The sequence below is a fragment of the Ammospiza nelsoni genome, chromosome 15 (genome assembly GCF_027579445.1).
Source record: "Ammospiza nelsoni isolate bAmmNel1 chromosome 15, bAmmNel1.pri, whole genome shotgun sequence".
NCBI lineage: Eukaryota > Metazoa > Chordata > Aves > Passeriformes > Passerellidae > Ammospiza > Ammospiza nelsoni.
This window is the reverse complement of record NC_080647.1, coordinates 12898007-12912829: the sequence shown is the minus strand read 5'-3', so window position 1 is coordinate 12912829 and position 14823 is coordinate 12898007. Positions and strand designations below refer to the sequence as shown.

General features: G+C 39.2%; 1 protein-coding gene across 4 annotated transcripts in view; it reads left to right on the top strand.

Annotated features, from left to right (window-relative positions):
- The window catches only part of AFF2 (ALF transcription elongation factor 2), a 331211-nt gene that overhangs the window by 245540 nt on the left and 70848 nt on the right, over positions 1–14823 (top strand). For all 4 annotated transcript variants that reach the window (XM_059483223.1, XM_059483224.1, XM_059483225.1 and 1 more), the window contains exon 9: positions 5164–5201. In XM_059483223.1, coding sequence (XP_059339206.1) covers positions 5164–5201 — 38 coding nt within the window. The remainder of the gene's footprint in view (positions 1–5163; positions 5202–14823) is intronic.

The window sequence follows — 14823 nt, the reverse complement described above, 5'->3', positions numbered from 1 at the left end:
ACACATACTGATCCTTCAGGCTTTGGGTTTTGGCTTCTGATTCCAAGCACAATTCTGGATGGTTTGTTTGCTGCACACCATATTCTCCTCCAGAGGAGGCCCAACTGTATTTAGCACCAATTGTATCATCAGAGAATCAGAGCACAGCACAGCCAATCAGTTGTGGTTCTCAGCTGGTTACCTAGGATCATAGAGAAGGCATTCTGTATAAATAAGAGCGTGGTGCTTTTCAAAACAAGTTCCAAAACAAACTATAACCTAGGAGAAGATATAAACTATATATATAAAACTTAACTAATGTGAAAAGTATCTTTATTATTACTGTACTGTTGAATCAAGTCTCTGAGGAATCTCTTCTATACTTCCAGTACATGAGAAGAGTGGTGGATTATAAACTTATTTGTATAGTCGCTTGGCTGTTCACCCAAGCAGGCAGAGCTGGTTAGAAACTGGGAAATAAATCTGAGTTAGAGTTGCAGCAGCTCATGGAAAAAGGGGGAAAGTTTGAGCATGAAGGCCTGCCTTCTTCTGCCAGCACATTCAATGGCATGAAGTGTCCTCTGTCTCACCCTAAGAGATTCTCTAAGGCTCAGCAAGTGCCTTCTTAGCTGGCTCACCAGTGCTTCAGAATCAAGAGGGTGAGGGGGCATTCTTGACAAAAGATTGTCTAATCTCACTTTCTCAAAATCAAATAGTTTTCAATGAAAATTCTGAATTTTCAGTTATGCAATGGAAAATACATCTTTTCTTTGGATAGCAGACCCTTTGCCTGTAACACTTCACCAAAAATATAATTTGCATTTTGCAGATGCCAACTATTTTGCTTGGTTATTTTTGAGCCATCCTCTTGTCAGTTCATTCATCTCTCCTTTGTGATGTAGGAAAGTTGTACTGACTGGAATACTTTTTCTGGTTCATTCAATCCAAAAGCCAGTCAGGTAATAGATAGTGATGAATAGAAGCATCATTTTCACATTTTGCAGTCCTTGTTCATAATCTAGAAGTAGTTTGTGCTTATTCCTGTGTTTAATATTTTGTGTAATAATTAAATAGCTTCTAACAAAGTAAATTTATGGGTGAATCACACTACAGAACAAGTACAACACAGTGCAGGTGCCCTTTCAGCTAATGGTAAAACAAGTAGCATTAAAATCGGTTGTAGAGGTAGGAGTCATTCACAGCTACAAGAATCAGGGTAAAATATCCCTGGGCAAAATCTCTCTGATGGATGAGCCTCTGTGTCTTACTGCTTTTCACACATCCCTCGTCTTCTTCCTTCTTATTCAAGACTGGAGTCAGCTGCTGAAATAAGGTCTTAGGGAGCGGAAGCACAATTATTCAGAGGCCATAATTGTTAAAAAAAATCAGAAGAAAATTACAAATTAAAGTGGAATGATTGTCTGGTTCACTCTGACTTCCATTTTCTAATCATCCTAAATTATTTTAATGCATGTTTTCAAGCTCAAAATTAGCAAAGGTCCCATGATGTAATTCTCCTAACACCCATTGAATATTTCATTGTACCAGTCCAATTTCATTTCAATCTTTGGCAGCAGCATCTGTCACTCAGGGCACATATATGGGGGTTTAGGGACCTCCCACCTGTTCTGTTTCTAGATAGTACTTTTAATACATGAAGTTCAGGAGTCATTGTGAAGTTAAAACCAATTTCTTACTTGTAAAGGCCTAGGAATATAAGATAAAAAAATAACTCTTAAAACATGTTTGTCTTTGAAATATCTTAAATTAATAATCAAAAGCTTGCATCAAGTCTAAAACAAATCAAATTCAGTGGTGAAGATGAGAAACAGGAATTATTAACTGAGTAGCGAGGCTGATGGAGGCTCAATGAGATCATTTTGTTCAAAGATTAAAGGCGATGAACACTGAAATAGTTGAGGAAGATGGGTATGAACACATCTGACTAGAGCTGCTAAATTCAGTAATGATCAAAAGTTAATTATCAAAGCAGAGAGAACTACTCAACACAGACAATTTGAGTCAATAGCTAAGCAGCCGAGAAAAGAAGTAATTTGGAAGAAGTATTTTCCTATAATGAAGTTATATAAAAGACGTACATTTCAAAGAAACCTGCCTAAAACAAGATTGCATTCTTCCTGATCAGAGAAAAATAATTAGCTCTAATTGACAGACCTGCTGCACACCAAATATTTTCAAACAATATGTTTCTACATCAAAGCTTAAAGTGTAGAGTTACTCAATGTCACTTTGATTTTGCCTTCCTTTATCTTCTGCCACTGGGCATGCTCATGATATCGCAACAAATACGCTTTGAAAAATGAATGAACAGCACCTACAAAACAAATAAAAACAGAAGGACAGATCCTGAATTTCTTTCTCTGATGGAATCCCTGATGTATTGTGTGCTGTGTTTAACATCCCCCTGATCCCACTCAAAGTGAATCCTTTGTAACAGGAAATGACCACTTGTCTGGTGATCCAGCATTAAACTGGGCTGGCATGGAGAGAGCTTGTAATGGTTTTTCAGTTTTGTATAAGCAAGCATGTGTGTGAAGGACGTTCCTCCAGCGTGTGCCTCTTCTTAAGAGTTAGGAAAGTGTGATTTTCTTGTAACAAAGGGGAAAAAAAAGGTGGAAATTCTCCATGTAAAAATCTAGGGAAAGATATGTGCCAGAATGTTCACAGTCCAAGTAAACAAAATATATCTGTAGTTCTTTCTTCCTGAAACTGCTACCTTTCTTTCAGGGTAAATGGTTGTGATAGACATAGCTAAGTGGTCAAAAATCAAACATGCAGTTTATACTCTGCTCTTTAATATTCTGTGGCTTTGACATTGCCAGTTCTCACTCTCTGAAATATCTTCATCTTCTTTAATCTTTCATGTAAACAGTTTAGCTCACACCATCATGCATGGGCTCTCCAGAATATATTCTGCTGTACTTTGTATTGAATCAATGGCATTATCATTTTTTACTTGTGATCCTAGACACTCTCCTCTCTGCTGTTTCCTCTTCCAATCTGTATTTTGATACCTGTTTTTGTGTAGTGATTTTTTGAATAATTCAGGGAAGAACCTTGATTTAGATGCAAGTTTCACATGCTTGAACTCAGAATTGTTAAGGTCTAGCTATTTGGTATATAGAAGAGTCAAGGAAAATACCACTCTACAGTCAAAAAATATTCTGACATTGTGGAAGAATGTTTTTGAGTTTAAAAAATAATTTTCGTTTCCTGTAGGATGGGACTGAAACTTGGATTTTAGTGGGAAGTTTGAGAAACTAAAATGCCATTTTGGATGGTGTTTGAGTTCTTTTTAAATTAAGCATTTGTGTGTTGTTACATGTAGTTTATTACTTAGGAAGTTTCTTAATAGCATAATTTTGACTCTGCATTTGCAGAGAACTATTGGAAAGAGACACAATCACATTATCTCACTGTTGAGGCAGGGACCCCATTTCATCATAAGCTTGTTTGAGAAGGCATAATTAGGCTTGGGTTTCTCTCAATTACTTGTGCAGTCTGAAGTTGAGCATTTCCTGAGGTTTAAGTGTTTTATTTAGCACCCCTACTGTACAATTAATGTAATTGATTCCTATCATGCATTCGTTGATTTATTCTTTAGATGGAAAATATAATCCAAATGAAACAAATACATTTTTCTTTGCAAGCTGGGAGCCAGCCCAGAGGATTGCTGTTACACCATCCAAGCTCTCACAAGCTCTCATTCTTTCTCCCAAATTTTCAACTCATTATTAGGGGTTTTCCTGGATTTAAATGTAGATATTACCTTTGCTATGACAGGAGGCAAAAGTGCCAAACCAGCAGGTATTTTGAAAAACTAGCCCCATCAAAGAGCTCAAGGTAAATTCATTCTGGCAAAATTTGGAACCCAGTTGTGCAGATCCCAGAGGTTTCAAAAATTCATAATTTTTCATAAAGGATTTAATTTGCCAAGGGCTTATATGAGCATTTTCTGAACCACTAATATTCACACTTCCTACGTAGGAACCATTTTATTTCCATCCCTAAGTATAGCAGAGGTTAAAGTTCCTCATCACAACCCTTCTCCTAAATGTCGGCAGGCTTTGTAAAAATACCTCTGGAGGTAATTAGGCACTAAAACTTTCCTTTCTATAATGGGTTTATGGATCAGTTGCCTTAATTCTGCCTCTCACTACTCTCTGTGCTTGTAATCTCACCAACCATCTGACCACTTTCCACATTTAAATCTATTACAGCCTTGTTCTGCAAACACCAGGAGGAATTCTCCGAAATGATACAACACCAGCTTTCTCTGCCAGTTTTATTTCCATCCCTCTTCCTTTAAAAGATTATTTACCTATTCCCAACAAAACAAGAGTGGGATGCAAGGTCGGTTCAGATTACATAATTATGGCAGAGAAGCATTAAAGGGAAGAGTCTCCCCTAACATCTCGAGCAGCTTAAGCGGTGTGACAGACTGGCGCGGCGCTGCCATCGCTGCCCCCAGCTGTGTTGCTTAGCAACATTTTAATTCAAGAAGAATCGAAGGAGATGAAATCCCCGTGGAGAGGGAAACAGAAATAAGAGGGCCGTTGACAGATGATCTGAGTTGTTTCTTCTAATATACTGTGAAGATCACTGGCTCTTTTCATGAATGATAAATGGACTGTACACAGATCAATGGGTTCAGCAATAAACTGGAACCAGGCTCCATGTCTGAGGTGGTGCAGGCCGAGGGGCCCAAAGATTTACTCATTTAGATGATTTGGAGTGTGTTTTCTCAAAGGTTTCACAAGAGGAAATTGATCTGAACATTTGGTCATCTCTTGCCCTTTTCTGTTGCTGGTGAATAAAAACAGTTTTGGAAATGGAATCCTTTCTTCCCTCTATTTCTTCCTGTTGTTGTTCTTGCTCCTGATAAGGACAGATAGCTTGTGACAAAGGGGCCAGACCTCAGAGTGGGAAATGAAGTAACAGTCCTGAATGAGCAGTTGCTAAAGACTGGTGGCCATTAAAAATAAACAAACCCCACTGATATCACAAACTGGGGCAGGAGCGTTTCAGACTCAGCACTATCTCTCTGAATGGTCCTACAGCCTGGGATGTTGGTGGTGAAGAGCTCCCATGAGCTGATGTTTGCTTGCTTTGGCGTGGCTCTTGCTTAATGATTTGTTTCCCCCACCCCTCTTGTGTTTGCAGGCTGCCGAAAAGACAAAATTGAGAAACATTCCTGTAAAGTAAGTTATTTTTATATCCCTTTTAAAATGCAAGTTTAATGACACCGTTGTATACAATGACTAAAAAGACAGTAAGAGGGGTGATGAAGGAGATAATAGAATTCATGTTGCCCCTAATCATAGTAGTAAAAAGGTCAGTATCATTGAGGAAAGCTTTCGATTTCTCTTGTGTCCCTAATGATTGCACTCCTCAAGTTTCATCCAGTTTCCATAAATTAATGTGTTGTCTATGAATAGCTGCCAAATAATCACAATCATGCTCAATACATAGTGCTTCTAGCCTTGGGGAGGTTTGTACATGCAAAAAAGATTATGATTTTTAATTGCAATCCTCGAGAAGGTCTGACGGGGGAAATAACTAGGAATGTGCCAAATAATTTCTGGGCACATGGGAATCTTTTGCACCTATGGATCAAGGCTTTGCTGTCCTGTTGATTAAGAGCTCTTTCTCCCTCTGTGCATGTGCCTCTCTCACACCATACACACACATGCATGTTTCTGCTCTTTGCACAGGGCTTTGTGAAGGATGAGCAAGCTACCAGGGAGCAATTTCAAGGGCATTTTATGATAAGTTCTTAAATCTTAGGGCACTAGCAGCAACACTCAACCATATATCATTGAATTAAGGAAGTTGCTGTATAGATGTCCTGGCTCTTTAAGAAAAGGCATTTTTAGTTAAAGCTAACAGCATCAGTTATTCTGTTTAAATAATGAATACTCCAGTCCTAATGGGCTCTTATGTACCAATAAAAACACATATTTAAACTTCAGTAGGTATTCATAGCAGTTTAACTACATCCCAGTAACTGTATATTCCTGTTAAAGACAGAGTTCTTATTTTTTTAGTAGTTTGCTGATAATGCTGACTTTTAGACTGGAGTGGGTTTGTGTTTGTAAGAACACGCACTGACAGGACTCCCCAGTCATTGTGTCCTAGCACACATAACAGAAGAGTACAGTTCTATTTGTCACTTGGATTCCATCATGTATAGTCATTTACACCTTATAAAGTGAACACAGAATGTGTATGAACACTCCTTGGAGTGATTAGGGGATATGTCAGATGAACATAAATCACTCTCTCCTTATGTTTCATTCAGTCTGATAAAAATTAGAAATAGGATCCAGCAAGGACCTGATAGCATGTCAAACTTGTAATAAGACAAGGGACCTTTCTTGCCTATAGGGCTAGTTCAAATTCAGTGCAAGCTGAATTAAAGTCATTGTTAGCTGGGGGTTGTTTAATAGAGAGTGAAATGAGCTGTGTTTTCATCTCACATCATACAGGATCCAGGAGTTGCAAGGTGATGAAATTCCTGGGGAGCAGCTCCAAAATAATCATTTATCATTCATACACTTTTTTATATATTTTAAGTCAAATTCTCAAGAACGACTCAACTGAATTGTATCTTCCCAGTTATAACAGAGGCATTGAGCACTGCAATTATTAAACAGAATGTATGTGCCATTGATGTCAAATTAATCCACCAGAAAGATTTGGGAGTTGGGGAGAAAGGGTGATTTACATTGTTATATTTTATAGGACTTAAGTAAGGGTAATATTTTGAGATGGAAGAAGGCCAGATGGACAGTCTCACTCTTTCCACTTACATGTGTGTATTTCACCCTGTCACATTTCCCCCAACTGGTTGTTTAACTTCTCCTTGACTATGTTCATGGTGGCAGCTTCAATTAGTACCCTAGGGAATCCATTATACACATTAATTACACTGTGCATAACAAAGCAGCTGAAAAATCTGCCTAGTTTTGTTCAGTGACATGTAACTATTTAAGGTACCTGTGTACAATTATGAGTGTATGCTAAAGCTCTCCAGGTAAAAAAAAAAAAAAAGAATACTGTCTTTAAGATAGCAGTAGTAGCCATGGATTGCATTTATGCCAGAGCCACACTTAGTACAGCTCAGGCTTGGCCAGCTTTTAGTAGCTGCTTTTGTAGCTCTCAAATGTCAAGGAGAATTTCACTTGAATTTTAATGTTCTTCAGCTATGCAAAATAAAGTTAGTAACTTCCATTGTCATAAGGGCTGAAAGCTGTACAGATTCCTTCTACCATATGTGACTTATCACATACATTTTTAAAAACACATTTTTATTATTAAGACATATGTGATAGTACACTTCTGCAAATGTGAATTGCTTTTGGCTAAAAGCCATGCACTAATAAGTAGAGTTGAATCTAACTGCATTTGACATCTGCTATAATATATATTTTTTTACATATATAAATATATATATAAAATATTCGCAGTTGTCATTAGCATAAAAAAATTCCTTGTTTTTACCTTATGCTGACATAGTTCTTGTTTTCCAAAACTGAAGGAAAAAACACTTCCTTTTAGAGACTGTAGGTTATATAAAGTCCTTGGACAGAGCCAACAGTGACACCATTTAATGTATTAGTTTAGGAGCATGATGAAGATTTCTATAGAAATGCTCTATTTACTTTTCATTGCTCAGTTCATTAACATTGCTGGTGTAATATTTGGTAGGAATTTTACTGTTCTTTTATGTTCTCTGGAATCCCTACAGTATTAAATAAGGTGGAAATACAAGGAATGGGGGGAAAACAAGGAAATTTTCTTTTTGCAGTTCAGTAAGGCAGCCAAGCAGCTGGTTTCTCAATGTCCAAGGGGATGTTGGTGCTCAGACTATCTTGTGGGAGCTTCCTGGTGGCACAAGTACGTGCAGTGGCACTTGGCTGCTTCAGAAAGAAGTCTTGGCTTCAATTCCATGGTGCTTGTAGTACTGGAAGGCACAAGGCATTCTCAGAACTCATCTTTATGTATTGGTAGCATCATCTTACATAATATTGCTATAAATAAGCACTCAGAAAATAGCTGAGAAATCTCTGTATCTGCAGAACTGATTTTTTTTTCCAAAAGCATAAGACCCTTTTCTGTCGGTGTATGACACCAAGGTGGGTCCCATATCTGCTGAATCCATTACATTTAGCTGGTTTATGCTCTCCTGGCCTTGTTATGGAAGGAGCACTTGCTTTCTCCCATTGGTTTTATCCATGTTCACACCAAGAGTCTGTGGTACAAAAGAGATTCTTGTAAAGTCCTACATGCTTATTTACTTGCTGGCCCTTATCAATCTGTTCCTATCCCTGCATCTGAAAGAGGTAACATGACTTAAACAATTTCACTCTGTGGAGGGTTTCTGATTTCTAAAGATCCGTTACATGAGAGAAGGTTTTGAATTAGAGCAGATCCAGAGGAATTAATCTTTTATATATCCTGTTATTCGATGCAAGAGGGGAAAGACAGTGATATCATTAAAACTCCCCCATAGCTTTGTTCTGAAACCCAGATTTCTTTCTGAACTTGTGTAGACAGTGGAAGCTCACATCAGCATAAGCCTTAGAGGAATCATGTTCATGTTGACTTGGATCACATCACTTGTCCTGAGGTGGGCTGAGCTGCAGGATCCCCCCAAATCAAGGGTAGTCCCCACTCTCAAGTACAGATGCATTTGGCTTGGCAGCCTCTATGCTAACGTGGACTGGTGGTCAACCAGCCCAGGGCTTCATCTCTGCCAGCAGCAGAAGGTGGGGGACAAAGAGCAGCAATTACAGGGACCTCCTCCATAGGGAGTATCCTCCCACCTTCCTGCACACAGCATTTTGCACTTCCACAAACACACATCCTGTGTTTAGGAGGCACCAGTGGACTTACTTTCCATGCAAAGTCTTCCATGAAGTCAGTTTATACCTCCTGTCACCACAACACTGTGTGACATTGAGCACCACAGTGTGGGGGAAAACAATATTTTTTTTTTTGTTTTAAACCCTTTTCCTCATATTTTCACTGGAATCCATTCAAGTAGTTATTCTTTCAGAAAAGAGCAAATGATGAGTCACTGTTCTTCATTCCTGATATTACATCCCTCTGTTGTATAGACCAAGGAGTCTTTCTACTCCAGATCCACTAATAATGTGGATTAGCCCACCAGTGAGCTATACAGACACAAAGCAAGTCTCCCTGCAATTGGAAAGGAAGACTCCATGTCTGCTGTGTTGGGCAGAAACATTGTTAGGAAGATAAACATGTTCTTTTCAGGTTTTCCATACAAAGAGATGGGTTGTTTGCATGGCAATGCCCTTCTGACTATGGACTGGATATAATGTCACTCTAAACAAATGTCTCAGATTACAGTCGTTTGTGAAAATGGCCAGATGGATTCCTTGGGAAAATGTGGGCAGGTGACAGAATGGTTTGGCTAAAACTTGATGTCATCCAGCACTATAAAATGCAAGGGTTTTGTAAGAAAGAAATTAGAATATTTAAATGGAAAATGAATGCTCTTAAGAGTGTAGTCATGTAGTCCATGAAATTCTGTAGAACTGTGAAAATATTGGAAGCGACTTCTTGCTTCAGGGAAGAAAACATTGCTTTCCTTGAGTGTCCTTTATACTCCCTCCTTTTATAGTCCCTTTTAAAATTTTCAGTAGAAAGTAATGGCATTTTCCCCAAACACCTGCATATGCTTAAATTTGCTGTAGTTTTAATGACTTCCAGATACATGTTTTGAGATTATAGCTTGTATTAAAATCCTGCTGCAAAATATATTTGTTTTCCATCAGCCACAAGTTTGTTAACCAGCAAGATTTCTGGTGTTTATTATCTCTTCCTGCCATAAAATTCATCTTCTCCTCTGAAGGGCATCTGACTTGACTTGGTATGGTTTTCTGTCCCAACCATCATTGGAAATGCAATCCATTAACATTTGATATCTTGACATTTCAATTGACCTCTCATTTGCAAAGCGCAGTGGTATTTTTCGTGGCCTTTTCATCCTTGATTATACGTGGGATAGGAGTGCCTGTTTCTCCTGACTGCACTTTAAAAATATCTTTGTTTTACCAGCTGGAGTGGCACCTTGGTTTTGCCTCCCTGGCTAGACCTTATTCTGCATGGAAGGTCTGAGGTCTAAGCAAGTCATGCAGAGCCAAAGGATTTTCTTATTGACTCACTAAGCAGGAGGGCGAGCAGGTCAGGCTCCGAGGGTCAGGTAATGTATGCAGCAATAGCAGCAGCCATAAACACATCTCCTGCTCCCACTGGCAAAAATGCAGGCCAGTGGGCTGACTCTGAGAGTTGTTTTGTTTTTGACCAGCCAGATCAGGCATTTGTCCCCAATAAGCAGGGAAGAGGCAGCATGCTATTGGTACACATGCAGCTCTTCCACTGCAGGGTATCTCCTGGCCTGTGTTTAGAAAGGGATGAAAAAAGTGTGTCATGACAAGGTTGAAAAAGCCTCCCATTCATGGCTAATTGTATGGGAGGATGGCCACATATAAGTATGGGAAAGAGGGTCAATTTAACCTCAGTATAAGGAAAAAGTTATAAAATTAGGGTGGTGAAATACTGGCACAGGTTGCCCAGAGAGGTGGTGGATCCCTCTTCCCTGGAAGCATTTGAGGTCAGGTTGGACCAGGTTCTGAGTGACCTGATCTAATTGATGTTCCTGCTCTGTGCAGGGGACATGGGCTGACCTTTGTAAGATCCTTTCCAACCCAAACTATTCTATCCTTCTGTGTGTATATATATATATATATATATATATATATATATGTGTGTGTGTGTGTGTGTGTGTGTGTGTATGTGTAGATAGATAGATATATATATATGTACATATATGGATACACAGGTACCATAGGTGCCTATGGACATTTCTCTTGATGTACAGAACATTTACTAAAGGACTTAAACCACTTCTAAAGGACCAAAACCCCCAAACCTGCTATAAGCAATTTCCACATGCCACCTGATTCTAAACCTTCCTTCTTGACATTTCTCTTCAGACTGTTTCTGGCCAACTGCTAAATCAGACAGCACCAATTCAATTAGTTCTGAAAATCCATTATAACATAGTGCCTAAACTGCCTGCCCATATTCATTTCTCAAAGAAATCCATTCATATTTATGTTTTAATACTTTAAGTCTAGCATGCAAAAGCACTCAAATCCCCAGCAGAAATCCAGGAAAAAGCCCACTTACAGGCAATTATAGACAATGTTCTTTAGCCCCTGATCTTCCTAGGCTGTCCACTTAAGAATTCTCACAGGTGCAGTGATTGGTCAATGGGATTGGTTTATTGCACCAGCAATAAAGCTCCTTCAAAATTTCACAAAATGTCCCAGACTCTGCCAGCTGGGCCCCGTGGTGCAGTCTGTACAGACCCGCCATCCTCCCAGCAGGGTCAGCACCTGCAGTGGAGCCAGGAGGCACAGGCTGCTGGTCTCCAGTGGGCTTTGTCCAGGGGCTGCATTTCCTCAGCAGAATGTGAACTCTAGAAATGTTGCAAAGGATTACTTTACTCTCACAAGTTAAAGGTTAGTGTTGGAAATGGATTATAGAACTCCTGCTTTTCAACTGTTTGCAAAGAAACGCACATATTAAATCTTTTTTGATGATATTGCATTAATCCCTAAATACTGATTTTTATGTAAATTTTGACTCTTGCAAAGCTCTGACAATTCAGCTATCCCCATGTGGTTTTATCAGAGTTCAATTGCTCCTTTAGATCTTTTTTTCCTTTTTGCAGTACCATTTGCTTTATTCCAAAGTCATCACAGCAGCTAGAAGATGTAGTACTTTAGACATAAAATAATGTCTATTTAATATTTTACCTTTATTTTCTGAATTTGTTCCTCTGATACATCTTGTTAGATAAATTTTTATCAGTCCAAAGGATAACCACAGTAGGGCTATTTTTATTCCTAGTGAAATGATGCATGATAACTACTGGCAGGGCCCAAAGCAGTAAATCAGTCCTGTTCCAACCACAGAATGTATTAAAAGTCTGTAGCCTGTGGTAATAAGTTATAATTTAGTTGACTAGCAGTTTGTTTGGACTTAAAACTGTACAAATGAGTCACATTGGTAGGCTCTGAAATATAAAAGAGGTAGTGCTTTATTAAGGTTTCCAGCCACCACCACAACAGGTACCTGGAGAGAGCACAGGTTTTTCAAACGGCGCGATGCATTTTACAGCGAAACGCTTCCGGTTTGATTGTGTCATTTATAGGGGATGGTTAAATTACCACATGGCCTGGTAGCGCAGTGTTTGCTTAAAGACAATGAGATGGACGGATCCTGAGAGCTCCTCCAGCTTATCTCTTACAAATCTCTTACAAATACCATCAATATCAAGCAACGCTGGCTGTACCCAGCTGTGGGACACCCCTCAGCTGCAAAGGTGCTCAGTGGAGAATCCTTACATTTGGATCTTTGTAGTTACACAGACATGTATATGCCAGACAATCAAGGCTGATCACGCATTTCTGTAGTGTTTATCAGGACTCTTGCAGCTGATGGGGAAAAAAAGTCTTTTCATTTTAACTGGGTCACTATTGTTATTTTTCAAAACATTTTTGCACCTTCATTGTGATGCAGCTTTTCAGGATTAGATTTAGGTCCATTTTTATAAGTTGTGAAAAAATGAAAGTTAGGGCCAAACAAAACCTTGTTTTTCCTGACTCTTTTTGATGGGGGAAAAAAAAGTTAGTTAATGTCAATATTTTTTTTCCAGTTTTAGCATGTATCTGCTGTTGATCAAAGAAGCACCCGTTTGTTCCTCCTCATTCATCCTGTGGTTTTGATCATTTTAGATTTTATATTTGTCTTCCTGGATATTATTTTTAATTTTAAATTGCTTAGCATTTATTCAAACCATTATTCAGAGTGTTTGCTTAGGATGTTGCATCAAATAACAGCTGTTTTCTAACTATCCGTGATCTTTTTTATATTTATGCTTTAAAAATATGTTTCCAGTATTGCAACCAATCAACAAATGCTAGGAAAACTGAAGGAAGGTCCTGATCCTGATATTACTGGGAGAACCTGTGCTGCTGGTTTCAGTAGAGCTGGCTGAATCCAGCACAGGAACCAGCATTCAGATCTCATACCCCTGAATTTCACTGCTAGACCATTTTTGTGTTGCTGGAGGATAAATAACCAGAGCAAAACTGTAACTTTTAGAGTATGTATAAGACTATATGGTTTAGTGAGATTCAAGCATGTTCTAGACACTCTCCAGATGAAGATCCCTGCCTTGGAGAGCTTGGTAAGAGGCAGTGGATAAAGCTACAATGCTGTGGGATTTCACTGAAGCTGTGTCCTTGTAATCTGCATTTCCCCAGCTGTATCTTTGAAATCTGTGGGCCTGTGCCTGCTGTCCTTTGGACTGTAAGACTCCACACATTTCTCTGGCATTTCTCCTACTTCTTGTTGGTGTGCAAGGGGACAATGAAGTTTCCTTTTCTTTCTGGTTTGTGGCCTTGTGATTATATACATATATATCTTTTAGGGTTTCTCTGTTAAGCATGATCAAGAAAACAGGACTGAGTAAATGTGCTCCTCCTTGTTATCACCTTTTAAATACCAAAAAAAACATGCAGCTATACAGTAAAATGTCCTTTCTTTTGTCAGTAAATTAAATAAGAGGAAAACAGGTGCCTTTCAAGCATTTTATTTAAATACAACTACAAAAAATAATGATCTTGTTCTAAGTGAAAGAAGAAGAAAAAAATTCCAGTCATTTATGATCAATGAATACGAAAGAAAGGCAAAGCTAGATAATGTTTCAGGAAATAACACTGCTACAAGGTTAATTTTGCCTAGTACAACATTTCCTAGTATTGAATTGCCTGATATACTCCCTCAGGGATTGCTCCTGCGCTTGCAATAATCGAGGCTGATTTTATTGGAAAATCACCTCTGGATGAAAGACACACTCTAGAGAGAACTTTGCATGGGTACAAATAGGTTTTTGGTGCCAGTGCCATGTTGCCCAGGCCAGCACAGTTATAGTTCCCAATCTGTCTGTGCATTCAAGCAGCAAATTCATTAGCAACCCTTCTGGCAGGATAGAAAAATAGACATATTAGGGAAATTTACTTTGAATTGTTTTCAGGATTTGTTGGATAACAGTTCGGTAATCAAATTGCGCCTCCTAACAAGAGTATTAAACATTTTTATCAATAGTGGCAGGAAAGCCGCAGATATTCCTTTAAGTGCAGAGCTCTTTGCTGTAACACTATGTGACTAGCAGAGATCATGGATGAAAGAAGAGATTAGCATAGTTGGAGGTGCTTGCGATGTCGGGGCTGATTTCTGTGATTTCCGTGCTGTGTTTTGCGCTCAGCTCTCCCATTGCTCTGTAATTGGAGCATCAGCTCTTGCAGCAGCCCTGTCACTGCAGAAGGGCCATGTCGTGACAGCCCCACGCTCTCTGAACACAGTTCAGATCTGTGCAGAGGCTCCCAGGCCTCTCCAAGTGGAAAGTGAGCATATTGTAACCTCAGTGCTCTGTGCCTCCGGCTGGAGCGGGGACGCGCAGACCGGGGCCCGCCGCTGACCTTGGAGTGACTTTGAGCCTGGGGAGGCTGCAGGAGAGCTGGGGAAAGGCTGATTCACTGAGACAGATTAGTGAGGAAGAAAAATCAAGGAGATTGGCACAAGGACGGTGGAAAAAAAAAATCTTTCTAAAGAAAGAAGGGAAAATTTTTTGCACTCGAGGCCAACAGCAAATCCTTATAGACAGGCTCATCTGGCCACACACCAACAGCAGCAAGAGAAAAAAATACTGGGTGCAGC